Source organism: Indicator indicator, chromosome 1 (assembly GCF_027791375.1).
Source record: "Indicator indicator isolate 239-I01 chromosome 1, UM_Iind_1.1, whole genome shotgun sequence".
Classification (NCBI taxonomy): domain Eukaryota; kingdom Metazoa; phylum Chordata; class Aves; order Piciformes; family Indicatoridae; genus Indicator; species Indicator indicator.
This window is the reverse complement of record NC_072010.1, coordinates 121,735,476-121,758,568: the sequence shown is the minus strand read 5'-3', so window position 1 is coordinate 121,758,568 and position 23,093 is coordinate 121,735,476. Positions and strand designations below refer to the sequence as shown.

General features: G+C 39.8%; 1 protein-coding gene across 1 annotated transcript in view; it reads right to left on the bottom strand.

The window, feature by feature from the left end:
* Positions 1–3,986: 3,986 nt before the first annotated feature.
* The window catches only part of RPGR (retinitis pigmentosa GTPase regulator), a 47,549-nt gene continuing 28,442 nt past the window's right edge, over positions 3,987–23,093 (bottom strand). The window contains 11 exon segments of the mRNA XM_054385072.1: positions 3,987–4,201; positions 4,259–4,403; positions 4,639–6,663; positions 6,981–6,995; positions 6,998–7,031; positions 7,665–7,735; positions 10,173–10,276; positions 11,977–12,142; positions 13,718–13,900; positions 15,229–15,353; positions 16,633–16,788. Of these exon segments, the coding sequence (XP_054241047.1) occupies positions 3,987–4,201; positions 4,259–4,403; positions 4,639–6,663; positions 6,981–6,995; positions 6,998–7,031; positions 7,665–7,735; positions 10,173–10,276; positions 11,977–12,142; positions 13,718–13,900; positions 15,229–15,353; positions 16,633–16,788 (3,239 nt within the window).

Here is a 23,093-nt window from a genome sequence, read left to right as displayed (position 1 = left end):
CAAATCACATTTCACACAAATCACAAATGCAACACTGTGTGAAAGGTGGAGTAGTCAGGACAAAATATAGAGTTCTAAACTCATAACTTTGAGCCTGAGACGTTCCAGCAGAAGAACAATGGCTACTAAATATAACAGATACATCTGCTGAACCACAGATTGTTGAATAAACTGAATATATTTTGTATACACAATGGCTGCACACCAGAACACTTTGTACTTGCTCTATTCCTCTCTTTGTTGCCAGGCATTCACCAGAAGTCCATGGCAGGAAAAAAAAAGATACTAGACTAGACAGACCTTTGGTCCTGAGCAGTTGTCTGTTGTTTTCTCTTTCTATTGCAGGATTTTTGGTGGTTCAGGTGTACTTCTGCCATGTTGCTTTAAGCACGGCACATAAACCTTTTTGTGTCCCATAATCAATACCAAGGACATTCTGAATTTCCACAAAACTGCAAGTAGCAAACTGTATAAATCAGTATGGGTCAAACTAAATAAAATTCCACTTGTTATGCTAATGGAGTTCCAAAGTCTCCTCAAAGCCCAAAAAACTTTGGAACAGTAATTTATGTAACAATTCTGTGGAAAGCCCTTAGAAGTGCTGGAGCAGTGCTCTGCTTTTCCCCTACCACAGGAATGATCCACAAAACAATATAAAATCACTCTTACATTCAATGAATTTTCATCTAGACAAAACAAAGAACAGGAGATGTCCATAACTTGGCTTCCTTTACTCTCCTTGGAAGCTGTATGCTATAGGTGCATATTAAGAGAGGAACAACAAATGGTCCTAAGAGGACAGCCACATGCCCTTGTGGCCCAGAGGGCCAACAGCATCCTGGGGTGCACTGAGAAGTCTGTCCAGCAGGTCCAGGGAGCTTCACCCTGGTGAAACTACACTTGGAATACTGTATCCAGTTTTGGGCTCCCCAGTTCAAGAGACAGGGATCTACTGGAGAGAGTGCAGTGGAGAGCTATGAGGATGACTAGAGGCTGAGAGGGAAACTTATCAATGTCTATAAATGTCTGAGGGATGGCTGTCAGATGAAGGTGATGGTCTCTTTTCAGTGGTGCCCAATGATAGGACAAGGAACAACGGGTACAAGCCAGAACACAGAAGGCTCCACCTCAACATGAGGAGACACTTCTTTAAGATGAGGATGACAGAGCACTGGAACAGGTTGCCCAGACAGTTTCAAACCATCACAAGTCTCCTTCTCTGGAGACTTTCAAAACCCACCTGGATGCATTCCTGTGAGGCCTGCCCTAGGTGATCCTGCTTTGGCAGGGGCATTGGACTCAATCTCTACAGATCCCTTCCAAGCCCTAACATTCTGTGATTCCTATGTGGAATTGCTCCAAAGTGCTCTCATTTCCCCCCAGCCCTCGAAATATTTTGCACAAGAAATAACAGAATTTTTTTTTCACAGCAGTTTTCTTCCAAAGCTGAATTTTAGAATCAGGGATAAGTAGATGTCATATCCAAGAAATACAGTTTTAAGCTTACAGAAACACTTTTCAACATTAAGTTCAAACACAGCAACATCTTAATCTTCCCTAAGAAAGATAAAGTAACAAAGCTTAGCTCCACTTAGTTTCAAATGTAAGTATTTTCACAGCAGTGCAGTGATGATACTGCACTTCTGCAAAATAACTGAGGACTGTGTTGTTAGAGAGAGCAGTTTGCCTTCAGAAAGGAAATGTTAAGATAGTAAATGTTAAAAGATTCCATTCCATCAGAATATGAGGATACTTCCTGCCTTCCAAAGATTTACACATGTTGATGTCAACAAAAGATCTTTCAGGAAATCTCAAAGCTTGAAACAAATTTCAGAGTGACGAAATGCAGTAAGTGTAGTAACTCAGTTAGGCACAGCATGTGACTGAAAGTGATCTTACCTTCAAATGTAGTATATAAAAGGGGTGTAGGAAGAACAGAATTGGACTAGAATCTACTGGCAAACTATTAATCTACCACAGCCTTCTTAGAAAATAAATTCTGGAGACATTGTGTCAAAGATAGTTTAATGTCAGCATCTTACAAAACAACATTAAAAATGTTTCATTATCTCAACGTAAGTTCTGATTCCATTAACATTTGCATTGATTGATATTTACTCAGTTTGATTCCTTTCTTCCCCTGTCCTCATTTTCAAACAGGATTTAAATAACTGTTTTTCTAGAGAAGGTCAATGCTGAGATCTGTTTACAAAATGTTCTCAGCCCACCCATTAGCATAGTATTTAAGTAATGATGCTGTATGATGTGTCCCTACCCCTCCTTCTGCCAGTTTAACCACTAATAGTTGAAACAGTAATGCAGTATCTTACAAAAAACAATTTGCAAGACTTGCTTGTGTGCTTTAAGGAAACTCCAGAAATAATAACATCCTTCATCTTTTCCAAAAAGAATTAAGACACTCATGCCACTTTCTCTACTGTTCCATCTGGCTTCTTGGTTTATTACATTGTCCTCTTTTTGGAGATCACAGGTGTGACTTTTAGGAGGGTAAAACATCAATCTCCTCCAATGAGGGGAAGCTTAGGCTTTGATCCTGAAAACATATATACACTTCACACTGCAACAAAATGTATATATTCCCCTTCTTGAGAACCTTAGACTTAGATGACTAATGTAATATAGTCTTTTGTAGGCAGGTATGGAATCTTTTGTGTGTTTTTCAGAAGTAAATGTTTTACAGGTGTGTATTTTCAAATTCTTAACGATATCTAATCACCAAATGTCATAGTCAAAAGTTATCCCTGAACATTCTGACTCTAATGTCTAGGCCAGATAATTAGCCTTCTCTTTGTCTTGTTGCACATAAATGTGTGCTGTCACCAAAGTAAGAAGCCAACATTAAGGCCTCTGAAAAAGCCCAGGCCACCATTTGCCCAGGTCTGCATTTCCATTTACCTTCCATCTATTGATCCACCTGAATTTGGCAACTTGTCCTTTCTTTCCTTTATGTTGAGTACTCCCAACATTTAACCAGTACAGGAACAGAAGAAAAGCAGGGAGAATGAACATGGAGTGATACCAACATTTAAAACTATGTATCTCTTGATAATGTATTGACACTCCTTTCATATAAGGCACATTAACAAGTAAGCTATCCTGTGACTGAAACTGAGGTATTACCTTAAGGAATCAGATTCAAAGGCAAAGAAGATTACACTGTTACCATGTATTATTCATGTTGTCAGCATGACATTAGAACTTGATTGAGGGAGACACATTTTGCCTCCTCAGCAATTAAAAAAAAAAAAAAATCTGTGCCACATGTGATAAAGATGATTGTGTAAATGACTGTATCAATAATTTAGATCATCCCTCTCATAGAAGCTTCCTGAGTCTAGGAAAAACAGTATAGGAAAGACATTGAGGTTCTGGAGTGTGTCCAGAGAAGAGCAGCGAGGCTGGTGAGGGGTTTGGAGGGCATGGCCTATGGAGAGTGGCTGAGGGAGCTGGGGTTGTTTAGTCTGGAGAACAGAAAGCTGAGGGAGATCTTACTGCTCTCTACAGCTACCTGAAAGGAGGCTGGAGTGAGGCTGGTGTTGGTCTTTTCATCCAAGTAACTAGCAACAGGATGAGAAAAAATGGGTTTAATTTGTGCCAGGGGAGGTTTAGATTGGACATTAGGAAAAACTTCTTTACTGAGGGGATGGTGAGGCGTTGGAACAGGCTGCCCAGGGAGGTGATGGAGTCTCCATCCCTGGAGGTGTTCAAGTGTGTAGATGTGGTGCTTCAGGATATGGCTCAGTGGTCATGGTAGCTGGGTTACAGTTAGACTTGATGATCTTAAAGGTCTTCTCCAGCCTTAATGATTCTATCATTTTCTTCAGTCTTTTTCAAGAAATTGGCACTTAAAGTATATGCATCATAATACATTTTGACTATGTTAAAATTTTTATGTAATAAAAATCAACTTGTCATAGTTCCAAACATTCCTGAATAGGCTTAAAATGCATCTCCAGTAGTCTATGCTACTTTAGTGTTAAATAATGAGGTAGCACATTGTTCCAAAATTGTTCTGAATTATGTAAACCATTTGCTACATGTTCTTTGGACTTCATTTTTTGTTTAGAGCTGTTTGGTAAAGCAGGACTTTCTGTCTTCCCTGGCTTCCTGGTTTTGCTTTTCTTTTGTTGAAGCTTATTATTATACCTTTTTCTTTTATCTTTTTTTTTTTCCTCTTCCTCTACTTCTTCCTCTCCCACATCCCCATCTTCCCCTCCTTGTTCCTCCTCTCTCTCACCCTCTTCCTCTTCTTCTTCCTCCTCTGTCTCATCCTCTTCCTCTTCTTCTTCCTCCTCTCTCTCATCCTCTTCCTCCTCCCTCTCATTTTCTTCCTCCTCTTCCTCTTCCCCTCCTTCTTCCTCCTCTCTCCTCTCCCTCTTCTTCTCCTCCTCTCCTCTTCCTCTTCTTCTTCCTCCTCTCTCTCATCCTCTTCCTCTTCCCTCTCATTTTCTTCCTCCTCCTCTCCCACATCCCCTTCTTCCTCTTCACCAACATCCCCTTCCTTCTCTCTCTCATCTTCTTCCTCCTCCTCTCCCACATCCCTTCTTCCTCCTCTCCCACATCTCCTTCTTCTTCTCCCACATCCCCTTCTTCCTCTTCTCCTTCTTCCCCCTCTACCTCTTCCCCTTCTTCTTCCTCTTCTTCTCCTTCATTTTCCTCCTCTTCTCCTCCCTCTTCTTCTTCTTCTCCTCCCTCTTCCTCTTCTTCTCCTCCCTCTTCTTCTTCTCCTCCTCCCTCTTCCTCTTCTCCTCCTCCCTCTTCCTCTTCTCCTCCTCCCTCTTCCTCTTCTCCTTCTCCCTCTTCCTCCTTTTCAACACCCTCTTCTTCCTTCTCTACTCCCTCATCTTCTACCCCTTCTCCCTCTTCTTCATCTTGTTCCCCTTCCTCTTCATTTCCCCAGTCCTCCTCTTCCTTTTTTTCATCTTTTGCCCCCTCTTCCTCTTCTGCTTCTGCCTCTGATCCTTCCTCTTCCTCATCCTCATCTTCTCTTTCCTCTTCCATTTCAGCCTCCCCCTCTTTTCCTTCTTCTTCCACTCCATTCTTCCCCACTTCCTTAGTCTTCCTATTTGCATCTTGTTCTTCCTGTTCTTCTTCAGATACCTCTTCTTCTTCCTTCCCTGCCTCTAACTCACCCTCTTCACCCTCTTTATCTTTTATAGTACCCCTTACTTTGCTTTCTTCATTTTCCTTTTCATCTTCTCCTTCCTCTTCTGCCTCCCCCTCTTTTCCTTCTTCCTCCTCTTTTTCTTCCTCCCCCTCTTTTTCTTCCTCTCCCACTCTGTCTTCACCTTCCTCACTCTCATCTCCTCCTTCACTTTTAACTTGTTCCTCCTTTTCTTTTTCAGTGTATTCCTCTTTTGCACACTCCTCCTCTTCTTCCATATTCTCCTCCTCTTCCTCTGTCAACCTGTCTTCCTCATCTCCTTGCTCTTTACTGTCTTCCTGATTAATCTTCTCGGTCTCTTCTGCACCCTCATTCTCACTGTCTCTTTCAGCCTGTGATTCCTCTCTTTCATTATCTTCCTCATCTTTTTCCTCTTCATCTTTTTCTACTGAAACTTCATCTCTACCATTTTTAACCTCACTCTCTTCTTCTTCCTCCCCTAGTTCACATTCACTGTCAACTGTTTCATCTGGTTTTGCTTTTTGACTCTTTTCACTGCTTCCACTCTCCTGCTCTTGATTAGATTCCTCCTCATTCTTCATTTCTAAGTGCCCATCATTACCAGATTTAGCTTCAGAGTTTGTTTCTTCCTCATTCAAGCTCTTTACATCAGACTTTTCTACATATACTTTCTCATTGTTTGTAGCTGGAATCTCCTCAATCTCACTGTCTTCTTTTTCTAATTCCACACCTTTTGCTTTTTCTACTGTTTTCTTTGCCTTGTGGATCTGTCTGCCTTCATAGTAGTCCTCTTCTTCTACCCTGCTCTTAAGTATGTATTTTGTAAGATCATTGCTACTTTCCTCAGTTGAAGATGATGACATAGTCACAGCTACTTGCATCAAAACTTGATCCTTCTTTTTTAATCCTTTTTTCTCTTCACTTTCTTCTCCTCTGACACATTTATCAGACTTTTCAACACCATCCTTTTTTTCTTTTGGACTTTCTACTGCTTCTTGCTGTTCTTGCTTTCTAACAGGATTGTGTTTTTGTGCAACTAATGAATCAGTCTGGGGCTGAGCCCTGGATTCAGAAGGGAGTACATTTATTTGAAGTGATTGGTTAGTTTTAACTGCTTTTGACTTTTTACTGGAAGAACTTGGTTTTTCAGTCAAAATTTGGTTTTGGGTGGGGGGATTATAAGTTGCATCCTCTCTGACAAACTCAGGATTTTCTGCATGTTCTTTTTCCCTTTTCACTAATCTGCGTTTGTCCCTAGTAATTTGTTGAACTCCGTTTTTCAAAGTACTAACACTTGGTGCGTGCTCAGATGTCCCTTTCATTGTGTTTTTTTTGGCCTCAGGCTTCCCTACAAAGGCACTACTGTTTTCTAAATCTTGTCCCAGTGACTCTGAAAATGAAGGCTGCTTTTGTAAAGAGAGAAAGTCTAATTTTGAGCCCTCCTTCGAGAAACCAGAATCCTTGGTTTTCAGCCCACCCTTACCATCTCTTTTCAGTTTCACATTTTTAGTGTTCTTCTATTCCACATGAGAAGCAGAAAATTAAAAAAGAAAGAAGGAAAGCATTAAAGACAAATGACAGCAAAAAAAAAAAAAAAGAAAACAAAAGCTTACAAAAACATATGAATAAGAGAAGAAACTATTTGTGCACAGGGACTACAAAGTGCATGTATTAGAAGAATGTTGATAGTAAATGTACTACTACCCCTTTTTCATTATCCACTATCCAAGCACTCAAAAGTGAATGCAGGAAGAATTGTGCAGCCAGTATGGTGTCCCATAAACTACATAAAGCACATGCAATGCATGAGGCTGTGTGAATGGTTCTCTTACACCTTCCTCCACCCTTCCTCTTGGAAAAGCTTCTGATGCAGAAGCTTGAAAACCTGTTCACTACATTAGAAGTCTGAAAATCTGTTGTCTTTCTGCTTTAAATTTTACAGGTATTTAACAAATTTTCCAGAATATCTTGTTTTAAATTTTAAATAAAATTTTAATGAAATAGACCAAAATGCTGAAATACTAGGACCACTTTAGGAGTGGAATAAATAACACAAAAGCATTTTAATTTCATAATTAAAACCAATATTATTGCTCCTTCAAATACTCCCCCCAGGTTTTATCTCTAAACAAACCCTTTACTTACATTGTGTCCCAAAAGTTAATTAAAATATTTTAATATCACTAAATCAGTAGAAATGTGTAATAGCAGCTTAATTTACACAGTGCATCTGATAGTCTCTTGTTCCTTACACTGGTGAAGTATTATATATTCTCTTCTCAAGCTACACTGAATATGAGGAGTTCTACATGCCTGCACAAATTCTCTCTGACTTCAGTCAGCTTCTTAGAATTTTACTATGTGGGTATTCAGAAAATTAGCAAAAGGAAGCCTAGAAAAATTTACCTGGCTTTTTTAAAACTCAAAGCAAAATAATAAAGTACAAGGATGCTACAACAATTATAGAACTTTTAAAGACCAGTGTGAGTAATATACAGATATGTGTATCATTAGTTACAGTACCTTTTGTTTTTGGAGTGGTGATAATGTCAAGGACTGGTCACTGGGATTCAATTTCATTGCATGGGTCTGCAAAAAATAAGATCTTTATTTAAAAAAAAGTATATAACTAACAGGGAAAGCAGCATCAAAGCCCAGTTCTACTGAACAGCACCATTATATGAACAGCTTCTGACATAGGTTGCCCAGGGAGGTTGTGGATGCCTCCTCCACGGGGCCGTTCAAAGCCAGGTTGGATGAGACCTTGAGCAGGTCTAGCTGAAAGGCATCCCTACCCATGGCAGGGAGGTTGAAGTAGATGCTGATCTCTAAGGTCCCTTCCAATCTAAGCCATGTTATGGCTCTATGATTTTATTATTATTGCACAGTTAGGCTGAGACAAATCTGTATGAGATGTATGATAACTCAGCTGAGATATTTGTGTCCAGTTCTGGGCCCCTCAGTTCAAGGACAGGGAACTGCTTCAAAGAGTCCAGCACAGAGCCACAAAGATGATGGAGTGCAACATCTGCCTTATGAGGAACGGGTGAGGGAGCTGGGTCTCTTTAGCTTGGAGGAGACTGAGAGGTGACCTCATTCATGTTTATGAAGATGTGAAGGGCAGTGTTGTCCAATGACAGGACAAGGGGCAATGGGTCAAGCTGGAGCATAGCATACAAGGTTCCACGTGACCATAAGGAAAATTTTTTTCACTGTGAGGGTGACAAAACACTGGAGCTAGCTGCAGAGAGAGGTTGTGGAGTCTCCTTCTCTGGAGACATTCAAAACCTGCCTGGATGCATTCCTATGTGACCTGTGCTAGGTGATCCTGCTCTGGCAGGGAGCTTGGACTAGATGACCTTTCAGGGTCCTTTCCAACCACTAATGTTCTGTGATTTCACTTTCACTTCCTTATTTACTGATTATAAAGAGAGAGAGTGGTAACAAACTTAGATGTTAATATCTAAACTCCATTTATAGAGACTGAAAGCTACATGCCCTCTCTTATAGTCCATGTTAGATGCACCTTCCACTCACCATAAAATTGTGGCTGAAATGTAACATCTTACTCCCTTAACATGTTCAACTTAACATCCAGATTGATAGCACAGCCTTGAAGGAACATGTTCAAAGAAACATGACAAAGCAGGAATTTTCAGTGGAATCTAATACCTTCTTCTCTTCTATATAAGGCAAAACACAAAAGGCAAGGCAGTGCAGAATGCTGCTAGGTAAGGAAGTGTAGTGAGGTTTTGGTTATCCCTTCCCATATACTCCTAAAAACAAGATAATATTCTCTGCTGCTGTTTTTTAGCTGCTTCTGGTTTAACCACCATATTCTTTTTCAAGATAGTGAGTTTTGGAGTCTGATTCCCAAGAAGTTGTACCATCAACATGATACTAAAGGTTTTTCCTCCTCCCTCACACTTGTTAATAAGGGATGTATGCTGCCACACTATAGAAAAAAACTAAACATCTATGCTGTAAATGATTACTTTCATTCAGATTCAGGAAAAGCAATCATTTTTACTTTGTATTTTTGCAAGTTTGCCTGACTTTTTACTGTTTTATTCTGATAAATATTTTAAAACTGATTTATTATGGGTATGAAAACAAAAAGGAAAAGAAAGTCCATCACATAAAGTGTGCAATATGTTATATATGAAGCCTCAGTAAATTAATGAAGGCCACGTTGCACATCATATCTGAGAACTATTGTTTCATTTTTGTAAAGGAACATAAAGTTTTGTAACTGTTAAACAAATGATATGCAGAGTTTGTTAGAATACTGTAAACAATTCCTGTAAAATTTGCAATCCCTCCAGCAGAACTGACAACATATTCTGACCTGAGCCCACAGTGAGTTGCTCATTTGTTTCCATTCCACTGAAACTGAAAAAAAACCCCAAACCCCAAAACTTTCCAGTGTACTGCATTAAAGCCATGACATGCTCTATCTGCCAAGAGCACAAAATGGTTTGGAAAGATGAACAAGTGATAAGGTCAACATTTTTAAAGAAAAGAAATACACAGCAACATGCTCAGGGATCACCAAACAGTCAAAATGTCTGCATTTTGGTCTTCCCTTTAAATATGATCCACCTGTACTAAAAAAGCTCTTCTAGGAATAGGAAAAGACAACTTTCTGCTTCATTTCCTGCAGTTCTCTCTCTGAGGAATCATCAAGAAGAAGTTCAGAGACAGAGATCACCATGTGGTATCCAGTGACCAACTCCTTTTCTTTCGCATACCCACAGCTAAAGCCCAGGGAGGAGCTGCAGTACCTGGACTGCTTCAATCTCATCTTACAATACTACTTGGAATAGGAAACAAACTTGAGCACTGGCTAATGATGATATATGAAATGTATGCTCATTTAACAGCATACCAGCACTTCTTGGTGTCACATAAGATGTTCCGGGCTCGCCAGGAGTTCTGTACTAGAACCTGAAACATGATTTAGCTGCTTTGTTTTGATCCTGCATAAAAACAATGGAACCACAGATTCATTAGTGGAATGCATTACCATATTTAGGATGTCAGTTGTATTTCCAAGGTGTCTGTCATTTTCATTATCTGAATCTTCTTCTCCAGAGTCTCTGCTACGTTTATCATTATGATGATTCTTTTCTTCAAGTAAAGATGGGGGAAAGCAAACAAATACCATAAGAAAAAGTAATATATAGCAATCAGAACTTGTAAAACAGAGTTGATGTCTGTTTTAGTGAGCTAAAACTGAAGCCCTGAAATTATTTGTTTCTCAAGCCTAAAACACAGCAGAAACACTTCCACTTCCTTCTTGTCAGTATTGCTGTTAGAGGTAGCTCAGCAATCTGGCCTCAGTGACCATTTTTGCAGATTTTCAAAGCATAACTACCACATGGCACAAGACTTCTTTTGCATATTCTCTTTAATGAGAATATATTCTCATTATTATAATATTATGATTATAATATATTAGCTGCAGTCCTATTACCTACATTGCACATGATCAGTGTAATGGATGGAGAGACAGTGAGCTTAACTTCCATGCAGCATCATAAACATGTACCCATAGAATTTTCATGTTCACCTCAAGTGCATCAGGTATGTGACCAGTTTCATATGGCACAAACCCTGAAGGTTTAGGGCTCAGAAGACTCTTAAGGCAATTCAAATGTCACTGCATTGCTTTCCTGCAACCAGAAATGCTAATGGACATGCTGGCAGCTTTACAAATAATCATCCTAATTCTAACTGAATTAATTACTTTCAAATTGGATTTGCCTGTCCAATAAACCTGAGCTAGGATTTACACAGAAGCCCTGCTTTCTGCACACTTCAGCACTGCACTTCCTAGGAAATCACACATGCCCAGGAATGCAGGTGAAATCCAGAACTGCTTCAGAGAAGCTGTGCAGAAGTCCAGCATTTTATCAGTATCATTCTTATCCAGGCTTCTGCACAAACTAGAGTATTGCAAATCCTTTATATCTTAGATAACAGAGTAAAGAGTACTTTTGCATTTCCAGGTGAAGAAAAAAGATCCTGTAAGGATTAGTAGACTCCTTTTCTTATCCAAGGTCTCTTGTAGGCCTTCTTGTGTCTTTAAGATTGTTCTCAATCAAATTTTTTCTGTAATTCCTTTTTCTGTGTGTGCTAAAATCTCCATTTCAAAGCAGTTACAAATCTTACAGTGTTTTTGTGAAGTCCTATTTCTACAGGCTTGATGAACCACAGGTACAACTCACAAGTTTGTCTTTCACTCAACCCAACTCTAAACCCCTAACCAAGTTTTTCAAACATCAAGAGTGTGAGGCAGTTTCTTGTATGGATTTCTCAGCCTTCACATCTGGAGGCAGAGGGAAGACCTCGTTCTCTCTACAACTCCCTGAAAAGTGGTTGGAGTGAGGTGGGGGGGGTGGTCTCTTCTCCCTAGTACCAGGTGATAAGAAGAGAGGAAATGGCCTGAAGTTGTGCCAGGGGAGGTTTACAGTGGATATCAGGAAAAATTTCTCTGCTGCAAGAGTGGTCAGGCATTGGAACAGGCTGCCCAGAGATGTGGTGGAGTCACTGTCCCTGGAGGTGTTCAAGAAACATGTGGACATGGCACTTTGGGGTGTGGTTTTACGGCCATGCTGGTGTTAGGCTGATGGCTGGACTTGAAGATCTTACAGGTCTTTTCCAACCAAAACAATTCTATGATTCTATGTTGCCAGACCCTCTTGAGATAAGACTGAACTTAAACCTTCTTCCATGTTCAACATGTTCATGAGCACCTGTTTATGAATGCTAAGAGCCAAACTACAGAATTATCAGAAAACAGCAGTTAAGATACAAGGACCTTTCACCTTTTTCATGGTCTCTGTCCTTCATGGGTTCAGCTTTAGGAAGGCTTGTTGCAGAAAACAGGAATGGGATGGTGTTGCTAGTCACAGGCAGTGAAGACTTCAAGAACCTTTCTCCTAGTGGAGGCAGTGTTTGTGCCATTCGAGTAAACTGTTCTGGTGACTTTTCCTGTAAAAGATTGAAAAAAATATATTGAGAGTAAGAGTAGAAGAAGAAAATCTAAGCAACCTCTCATACCTGAAGTGGTCTTTTCTTTTAATTGATGATACAGTGTTGGAACTTTGTATACGAAGCATATATAAAATTTCTTTAATGTTTTAATTATTAGTGGAGAGACATAAAATGGACCATTTTAGGTTGTTTATACCCAACAATCTCAAGCAGTCTTAAGATACAGACAAAGGAGAAAAAGAAATTTTATATTTATTTGAAATAGTATTAATCTCTCGACTAACATTGAGGTATTTAATTCACACCACCTACAATTTTTTACAAGTTAAATGTATTTTTGTAGTAGAGGTAGTTTTCAGACAGCGAGTCTCCTTCTCTGGAGACTTTCAAAGCCAACCTGGATGTGTTCCTTTGTGGCCTGCCCTAGGTGATCCTGCTTTGGCAGGGGGGTTGGACCCAATGATCTCTGGAGGTCCCTTCCAACCCCTAACATTCTGTGGGATTCTGTGTAATTAAGTGAAACAATCCAACTCATTGTGCTGTTCAAAGACATCACATGGGATGTGTACTGGATATACATGGAAAGAAACTAAATTAGCTACAAAATCTTAGCATCATTTTAAGCTCATTGTGAAACTTTCTCCTCTGATAATTTATAAAGGACAAACTTGTTTAATATATTCAAGGACCCAGAGGGAACAACATAAAAAGTCAGGTTCTTGTTCTTTCTCAAAAATATTTCTATGATTTTCTTTTTAATGCAAAGGAACAGGCTCTGTATTTTAGAATTTTAAAACAAACAAACAAACAAAATCTTTTCATAAAAATAAACAAGTAAAATATGACCAATCTTTATCTTTTCCCTGCATGAATTTGGGGACAAGAGCAGATAATCATTCCTCTTTAGCACTGGTGAAGCCACTTCTCAAGTATTGTGTTCAGTTCTGGGCCCCTCACTATAGGAAGGATGTTGAGGTGCAGGAGCATATCCAGAGAAGGGCAGTGAGGCTCATGAAGGGCCTGAAACACATGGCCTATGAGGAGAGGCTGAGGGAGCTGGGGTTGTTCAGTGGGGAGAAGAGGAGGCTGAGGGGAGACCTCATTGCTCTATACAACAACCTGAAGGGAGCTTGGAGTAAGGAAGGGGCAGCCTCTTCTCCTTGGTGGCAAGCAACAGGACCAGAGGAAATGGTTTCAAGCTGCACCAGGGGAGGTTCAGGCTGGGTATTAGGAAATATTTCTTCACAGAGATGGTTCTCAAATGTTGGAATGGTCTGCCCAGGGCAGTGGTGGAGTCACTGTCCCTAAGGGTGTTCAAGCAGCCTGTGACCTGGTGCTTGGGGACATGGTTTAGTGTCAATGCCTCAGTGCTGGGTCAAAGGTTCTATCGAATTTGAGGTCTCTTCCAATGGGATGCTTCCTACGATTCTGTGATTCTTTTTATACACTAAAATTGAACATGCACTTTGAGGAGATACATTTGTCTGCTGCACACAGGCTGTGATTTTTAGCTTTAAAAGTGATTTTGTTTCCTAAGAGAAATACAGCAACTCTAAAGAGCTCTGAATTTACCCTCTCTCGACGTCGCATTCGTGCTGATGTAAGCTGTAAGGTGTTTGTTAGTAGAGACTCTCCGCTTGTTTTAGAGATAGTAGCACTCAAATGTCTCTCATATAAATCTTCTAAGAGTACTTCTTCAGATCCTTTAGGTCTTGGAGCAGCAAAAACTAGCATGTGACAACCACCACAAGCAACCTACAGTACCAAAAAAAAAAAAAAAAAAGAGGTCTGATTATCTGATTTGTAAGTATCAATGATTTGCTTACAATCATCTCTAGAGGCTTAGATTATAGGAAAAACACAATCAAGTTAAGAGATATTGAACTGATGCAAATTTAGCTCCTAATGATTTTAACAAAATAAAGTTACTTAATTATGCTTATTAATGATTAGTGACCTGTGTTCACTTCTTACTTAAGTACAATGTATTTGTATTGAACAGAACAAAAGGTAAGTCTATCACATTATTGATACATAAGTAAGTGAAGATATTTCCAGTGATTTTCAAGGGATTTGAATGCCCTCCGGAGTCAAAAAAGCAATTCCTCAAATTTCTTAAGATTTGAAAATGTTCCACTAGACAAGTAATAGTTGCAAGCAAAAAGATGACACTCTGGTGTTTTCAGAACACATTACTATCTTCCCTCTGCTACCATGTTGTAGTGTGGTGGGCTGAAATTCCCCTCCCATATTAACAACTCTGGACTAGCTCAGTTCAGAAGCAAACGAAGCTGTATTTACAGGCAAAATTACAATCTATCTATGATGAAATGCAACGAATATTAACAAATATACACTATTCACAACTTTTATAAATATGTGCAATTAACAGAAAAACACAACAAAGCTCCCTGGCTCCAGAGGGGCCCTGGCTCTTCCCCCCCACACCCCGAGCTAGTGGACAAAGGGAAAGAAAGCCAAGAAGCAGAGAGATTGTTAGAAACTTAGCCTTCAAGGTCAGTATGCAGGTATGTGTTATCTTCAAAAGCCAGAAGAGAAATGTAGAACTGCCCAGCAGAGAAACACCAGACAGACAGACAGAGAGACTGCCTGTACTTTGTTTTTAGCACTGACTCTTAAACATTTCTCTCTCTCCAATAGAAGTGTTTAGAATAATCATTATTTTGCTTTCTTACACACAATTGTGATTTATTTACACTCTTTTACCTTTCTGCTCGAACTCTGTAAGAAATTAAAGGTGTAGCCTTAAAACCATCACATACCAAAAAAACATTTCTTTTTACAGGCTGCCACATCTCTATAGACCAAAACATTATAGCACAACACAACTAAACAAAATCCTAGAAAAGCAGCCTATGTGTGTAGTCCAAGCCAAATAGATTCTAAGCTAAATTAACAGTGTGGTAAGTAAATATAATTTTCTTTTTCTTTAAATTTTAGGTTGTCTCATTAAATTTTATAAAATGAAATAATTCAATAAGGAGATTTCAACTCTCATTAATGATAGGTTTCATAAAAGGATAAATATTATGACGTCTGAGAAGCATGAACCAAAGCTTTACCAAAAGGACTGTGAACCTCAAGAAATTATAACACAGAGTGGGATCAAACTGATTTGTAAAATTCTCTTCTCCAAGGCCTAACTTGCCATGTCGCCCATCTCCAAAGGTAAACATGAGGCCGTTCTCTGGGGGAAAAAAAGGAGATGTTATTAATAACAAAGATTCAATACAAAACCAGAACAAAACCATCACAAAGTAACAGGCCATGCAAGTAAAGAATGTTTCTCTTCCAAAAGCAACACCTGAACAATTATCACAGAATGTTAGGGTTGGAAGGGACCTCGAAAGATATCCAGTCCAACCCCGCTGCCAGGGCAGAATCACCTAGACCAGATCACACAGGAATGCATCCAGGTGGGTTTTGAATATCTCCAGAGAGAGAGACTCCACAACCCCCCTGGGCAGCCTGTTCAGTGTTATATGTGAAAAAAATGTTTCCTCATGTTTCCATGGAACTTCCTATGCCTCAACTTCCACCCATTGCCCATTGCCCTGTCATTGGGATCACCAAGCAGAGCCTGGCTCCATCCTCTTGGCACTCACCCTTTACATATTTATAAACATTATTGAGGTCATCCCTTAGTCTCCTCTTCTCCAAGCTGAAGAGCCCCAGCTCCCTCAGTCTCTTCTTGTAAGAGATGTTCTAATTCTACTTTGTAAGGAAGATATTCAATTCCCTTAATCACTGTTGTGGCTCTGTGCTGGAGCCTATCAAGCAGTTCCCTGAGGTCCTTCTTGAACTGAGGAGCCCAGAACTGGACACAATACTCCAGATGCAGCCTCACCAGGGCAGAGTAGAAGGGGAGGAGAACCTCTCTCAACCTACTATCCACATCCCTTCTAATCCACCCCAGAATGGCATTGGCCTTTTTGGCCACAAGAGCACATTGCTGGTTCATGGTCAACCTTCCATCCACTAGGACCACTAGGACCCCCAGGTCCTTTTTCCCTTCACTGCTCTCCAACAGTGATCTCTTTTAAAATTTTCAACAAATTAATATGATCAAAACATATATTAGCATGCAAAGTACTGCCCAAGATTTTATTCTAGACAACTTGTAAAAAAAACCCAAACAAACCAATAACAAAATCCCAACCCAGCAACAAAATAATAAGATTTCAACTGTATAGAAAATAAATGTTTCTAAACAAGAATTCTTGTCAGCAAGGCATGATTATGAGGTTATAATTAACCAGGAGATACTGAGTGAAGAGCTATGTATGGCATGGCTGTGACTCAGAAATTCCTAATATTGAATCTGGCTTTCTCACTAGCTTAATTAACCTTTACAGCCAGTAACTCTGCACTCTTTTCTTCTACTGCTCATTTTACAGAGGAAGTTTTTAAAGTATAATAGAGAGTCAGTCACAGAAAGTGCATTTCACAATTTTTCACATACATACCTGCTATCACAGCAGTATGACTTTCTCCACATGTGATGTTACATATTTTATGCCTCCTCAAGTGTTTCACAGACTTTGGTACTGGAGTTTCAAAAATAAAAGTGCCATGTCCCAGCTGCCCATGTTGTCCAAGTCCAAAAGTATAGACATCTGTCTCTGAAAATGTACAGGCAAACTTAACAACAAGTAGGCTTTATAGATAACAACTGCCTTTTAAATGACATCACCATCAAAAAAACCCAAAAAACCCAATGCTTTATCAATTACTAAATTTCCCAACTAATCAATTACATTTCTCAATTAATAACAAAATTCAACAACTACAAAACCCCCAAACAAACAAAAGCAACAGGAAATGAAGCACTAGAATCATAGAATGATCTGGGTTGGAAGGATCTCCAAAGGTCATCTAGTCCAATCCCCTGTGCAGTCTGCAGGGCATCCTCCACTAGATCAGGTTGCTCAGAGGGCTGTCAAGCCTCACTTTGAATATCTCCAGGGACAAGGCCTCAACCACCTCCTTGGGCAACCTCTTCCAGTGTTCCACTACCCTCATGATAAAGAACCTGTTGCTAACATCTAAGTCTTTGAGTTACCTCCTACAGGCACTTTCATACTCATACCAGTGCATTAATTCATTAGCTCATTTTATTTTAGTTCATTAATTCCATGCACCAAAACATACACAGAAAATAAATGTGAATGGTTCAATATGCAATACATTTTTCTAACATAACTGCAAAATAATCCACTGCTCACATGTACACAAAATATCAGCTAATAAAAAAATTATGGGAGTTTATAAGCTGTAACTAATTCAGGACCACAATGTTTACATAGAGATGCACTTCCAAGTACATCTTAATTAGAATCATAGAATCAGTCAGGGTTGGAAGGGACCACAAGGATCATCTAGTTCCAACCCCCCTGCCATGGGCAGGACACCTCACACTACATCAGGCTGGCCAGAGCCTCATCCAGCCTGGCCTTAAACACCTCCAGAGATGGAGCCTCAACCATTTCTGGTTTCCTGCATGTACACAACCCTCATTAACAGACTAGACCTCTTTAAACCAATACTCATTTGTGTGTCAGAAGAGACTGTAAGAATAACAGCATAGATTTCAGTATGCTGTTCAGCTACCCAACCAGGCCTGCATTCAATACAGAAAACATTACAACTGCGTTATCTTGTGACGAATAATCATCTTTCCACATTTCTATTTTGCCCATTTAATGGACTGTCTGTGCCAGGAAAAAGAATAAGACCTTTTCCAAAGCAATAAAGATTCCTGGTGTGTCCATCCCTGGCGCTCCACCACAAAAGGGGAAGACTACAAAGCTTGGAAAACTTGGTGAGGTCATACTTGAAAAGAGAAATTCAAAAACCAAAGGGTTTTGGGAAAAGGGAGAAGCTTTCCTAGAATTTTATAGCCTGCTCCTTTTTCTTCTGCATGTAAGCAGCAAAGGGCAAGTTAGTGAAATAATACTTGAAGTACTTGAAAATTGTTATGGAAACCTGGGAAAGACTGGGAAGGACAAAATAATATTCTCCATCAAGCAAAAAGAACTGAGATTTGGGAGCAATATATCATTGTTACAAACATGGAGCACAGCAGGCCTGCTCCTGCTGCACAGATGCCATCAAGTCAAACATTTCACCACCTTCTAAAGTAGGAGAAGAACGTGTGCAATGATAGTCAACAGAGAATCTTTGCTTTTTGAAGACTTCTTTGTGTCAAGGAAACAAGGCCACTGGACTAGCAAAGTGCAAACAGAAGCACTTCATACTGTGCAACTAAATTCTCAGAGCAGCCACAAGCTGGAGAAATATTTCAACCAAATTATGTCACTGTTCCCTGAAATGAATCCTTTGCTTCTGTCAGGGAAAGAGAAAGCAGAGAACAGGTCAGACTCCATATTACTACCATAGCACATTTACTAATTTACATTGAACTTTCTGATTTCAAGGGAACCATGATAAAATACTGCAACACTATGCATGGAAACATTCTTTCTAGGAAAGAGTTTGCCCCTTTTTTTCCCTATTAAATTGTTCCATTTATGTCATGGAAGTCACACCAGAAAAAACCTGCAACAGTTTCACGCTTTTTCAGATTATAGCTGAAAAACATTGAGTGGAGCTGGGTTTCTACTACATATAATAGTAAAGCTCCCTCTGCTGCAAATTTCAGTGCAAGAAAGGAACACCTCAGGATCTTTAAAAAATAAAACAAGAAGTAAGAAATTTTCTGTACCATTGAGACTATCTACATTAAAAAAAAAATCAAGAAACTACACCTGAAAGACAAGAGCTAAACTAACCACAGTCTCATCTTCATTTTAGTAAACTGCTTTCTCAGAGTGGTTTTCCATAAATTCTGTTATAGAACTGTGGCCAACAGGTTGAGGGAGGAGATTCTCCCCCTTTACACAGCTCTCATGAGACCCCACCTGGAGCACCCCTACCTGGAGCGTCCTCTTACAGGAAGGATTTGGACATGCTGGAAAGTGTCCAGAGAAGGGCCACAAGGACAATCAGAGGGCTGGAGCTCCTCTGCTATGGGAACAGGCTGAGAGAGTTGGGGCTGTTCAGTCTGGAGAAGAAAAAACTCCAAGACCTTATTGTGGCCTTTCAGTATCTGATGGGGTCCTATACAAGAAAGCTGGGGAGGGACTTCTTAGGATGTTGGGTAGTGATAGGACTGGGGGGAATGGATCCAAGCTAGAGGAGGGGAGATTTATATTAGATGTTAGGAAGAAGTTCTTCACCATAAGGGTGATGACACACTGGAACAGGTTGCCCAAAGAGGTGGTGGAAGCCCTGGACGTTTTTCAGGCCAGGTTGGATGTGGCTCTGGGCACCCTGATCAAGTGGAAAGAGTCCCTGCCCATGATAGGGGGGTTGGAACTAGATGATCCTTGAGGTCCCTTACAACCTTGACAATTCTATGATCCTATGATACTGCATTTATCTTAACTTTTTTTTGATACCAGCAGACCTTGTAATTTTCAAGGAGTTTTTTCACATTATCTTTAATCCTAGATAAAACATGTAATGTCTTTTCCATTTGTGTTTAGAGGGAGATGTTCTCAAATGTTAACTTTAAAAGTATAGGAAACTATTTTCTTTCCCCTGTTTCTACTGGCAGTGAGGAGAACAGGGCAATCCAAAACCAGGTTAGAGTGTCTTTATAGGAAGAATGATTTCTTCTGGTGTCCCTATAGACCACAGGCACCTAAATTTTGCTTATTGGTCAATTATCAAGACACAGGAAGATAAAAAACTTTGCACCTCTCTTAGATGATTCATGGTTCTGGTGCAGAAGTGAGGCCAGACCCCAGCAATCATCTCATTTAACTGAAATGAGTTAGCTCCTCCCCTCTAAGTACATGGAAAGAGAAGTTTATCCCAAAGCAACTACACAGACCTAGTGGTAAAAAAGCAGAGGTGAATTTTGAAACCTGAATTTGTACTTTTGAATTTTGAAACTTGAATTTGCAAAGTATTTTGTCCACAGCATGAATCCAAAAGGGGATACAGCCCCATTGTCACCTTTGTCTTAATATTCTCTGTCCCAGTAAGGATATGTCTGGATGGACAAATAAAAAAATGTTACCAAAAGGGCAGATTTCATTCCCCCATTATCTCTCTTCAGTCCATACTTGCACTGTCTCTGCTGTCCACCTGGCTATGTGATGAGCCAGGTCTGCTCAGAAAGCCAGGTTTTGGGGAGTTTTGCCTGATGCCAAGAGGAGGGGAAAGATACACAGCTATGGGAGCATGAGGGAAGCAACACTGCTTCCAGAGCACTCAGAAGAAACAAGGCACAAGTCCTGTCTGTGCCTCAAGGAAGGAAATGTGGCCTCCATGGGAGCAGCCCAAGAGAAAAGCCCTTGAAGGAGGAAGAGAAATGGTTGCACAGAAGAGCTTGGATAGAAGCCAATGGCTTCACTGTTCCAAGTGACCACTAGCACTTGAGTGCTGGGACTGCTGCTCCTTACTTTCCTACATTTTCTTTTTAGGAAGAACAGGGATATTTACCTGTAGCTATCTTCCATCATTGCAGGTATCTTCTGAGGTACATAACAGTTCTTTAACCTCCATGATCATTGTAATAATAAATAAAATAGTGCTAGGCAAAAATCTATACATCTTTCCAGCCTAGGGAGGTATTCCTCCAGCTCTGCTATACCCTGGTGAAACTACACCTTGGAATACTGTAGTGGTTTTGGGCTCCCCAGTTCAAGAGAGGAATCTGGAGGAGAGAGTGCAGGTGGAGAGCTATGAGGACGACTGGGGGACTTTAACATCTCTCCTATGAAGAAAGACGGAGAGAACAGGGGCTGTTTAGTCTTGAGAAGGCTGAGAGGGGATCTTATCAATATCTGAGGGGTGAGTGTCAAGATGAAGGTGATGGTCTCTTTTTGGTGGTGCCCAGTGATAGGACAAGGAACAACAGATACAAGCTGGAACATAGGAGGTTACACCTCAAGGTGAGGAGACATTTCTGCAGGCTGCCCCGAGAGGTTATGGGTCTCCTTCTCTAGAGACTTTCCAAACCCACCTGGATGCATTCCTGTGTGGCCTGCCCTAGGTGGTCCTGCAGGCGTGTTGGACTCGATGCTCTCTGGAAGTCCCTTCCAAGCCCTAACATTCTGTGATTCAGGGATTTTTTAATACATGCTATTTGCTGAAAGAACTGAGTGAGCTATGAGAGCATTTTCAAGATTTGTGCATTCCTTGCTATGTTTTTAAGGCCATAGAGAAAGTAAAAAACCCACAGAAGCAAACCAGAAAGAGACAGGTAAGCTTGTATCTCTCCACATAGATTCATTTCCTTGAATATTATTATTGTTATTATTATTATTTCTCCTACTATTATGTCAATAGGCTACACTCTTACAAGAGGTTTATTTCTAAACATCTGAAAAATGCTGCTGTAATAAAAAAAATCAGCTGTCAACACCATATTGAGTTTTGCCAGAGCTAGTAATTGGATTTGGGGAATTCAGTATAAATAGTATACAGGCTTAAGAATGATGTGCTTTGAACAGTCAGTTCTATCATGAAAAAGTTGAGCTTTTTTATCTTTCTCATCCTCTTTCAAAAGGGGAACTTGGATTTCTATTCTTTTTAAAGTACCTTGAGACAGAAGATGAAAACCCCAATGTTTTACACACTAACACACTAATGTGCTGTATTGTTATGTCAAACGACCTGTTCTTGAAGGACTGCTTCACTTTTTCCTTTGAGGAGTTATCTTTGCTCTCCCTCCTTCCAGAGGAAAAAGGAGGTAATACATCCTTTTATAGGCAGGATTATTCCTAGAGGACTTGCCATCATCCTGAAAAAAATATGCAAGATAGTAAGGCCACTCCCAATCACAGATTTTTTTCTTCTCCAACTCCTAGATTCACAAATTATCATTCTACCTTTTCAGCAAGCTTTATTGAGAAATTCCACAAATTGAGACTGCTGCTCTCTTATCTCTTTTGAGGTGATGATACCAACAGCCTTCAGTTTCTGGAGGAAGGACTTGCAAGCACTGAGGATAGTGGATGCATTTTATTTAGTTTCTGAGAGACAGCATCTGGGATGAGGATATGATCTTCTTGAACTGGCTGAGAGACTGTCATTAAATGAACAGGTTTGTGCTGATACAGTAAGAGAAAGTTTTTGCATGACAGAATTTTTAACTCTTATTCTGCTTATTCTCTATAACCACTGCAAATATTACAGGCAGCAGTAACAATCAGACCTGCAAAGATGATGGTTTACAATTCAACATTTCTGTAACATTCAGCATTTCTATAACCTCCTATCTTAAAAAAGGCTTTTCCCAAGTGTTTCATTTTTTGTTCTCTGGGGAAAAAAAAATATTAAGTTTTCCATTTTGGAGTTTCACAGCCAAAAAAATGAATTCTTTAATATATACTTTTTACCATTTGCTCTACTTGCTGGAGAGATTGCAAACAGCAGTTTGATTTAATAACCTGGGTAACAACGGTTCTGGCCATACAAAACTGCCAATAGAACAGATAAGACAGCCATAAAAAAGAGAACCACAAAGTGCTTTGGAATAGCCTAATTATGTATGAGAGTCAGGAAGAAACTTGCTTCATACTCAGTGAGATAACTGGATTATACTTTCTTCTAATTCAATAAACCCTAAGTAGAACTGATGACAAGAAACGAGCCAAGATGTTCAACAGTTTCTCCATATGACATTTTCTCCTATATCCTGTTCCTATGCTGAGAAACATGAAACATGGAAATATACAATAGGTAGACACTCTCTTATTTTTAAGACTGAAGTGGCAAATCCTAAAAAGCTGGAAAGACCCTGATAAGGTGAAAACCACATCAGTACATTTTGTGTTACTCAAGGCAAGCAGCACCCATTTTCACAGGTGATGGTACATGACATTCAGAATTTCTTCCAAATTCTACTACTTTC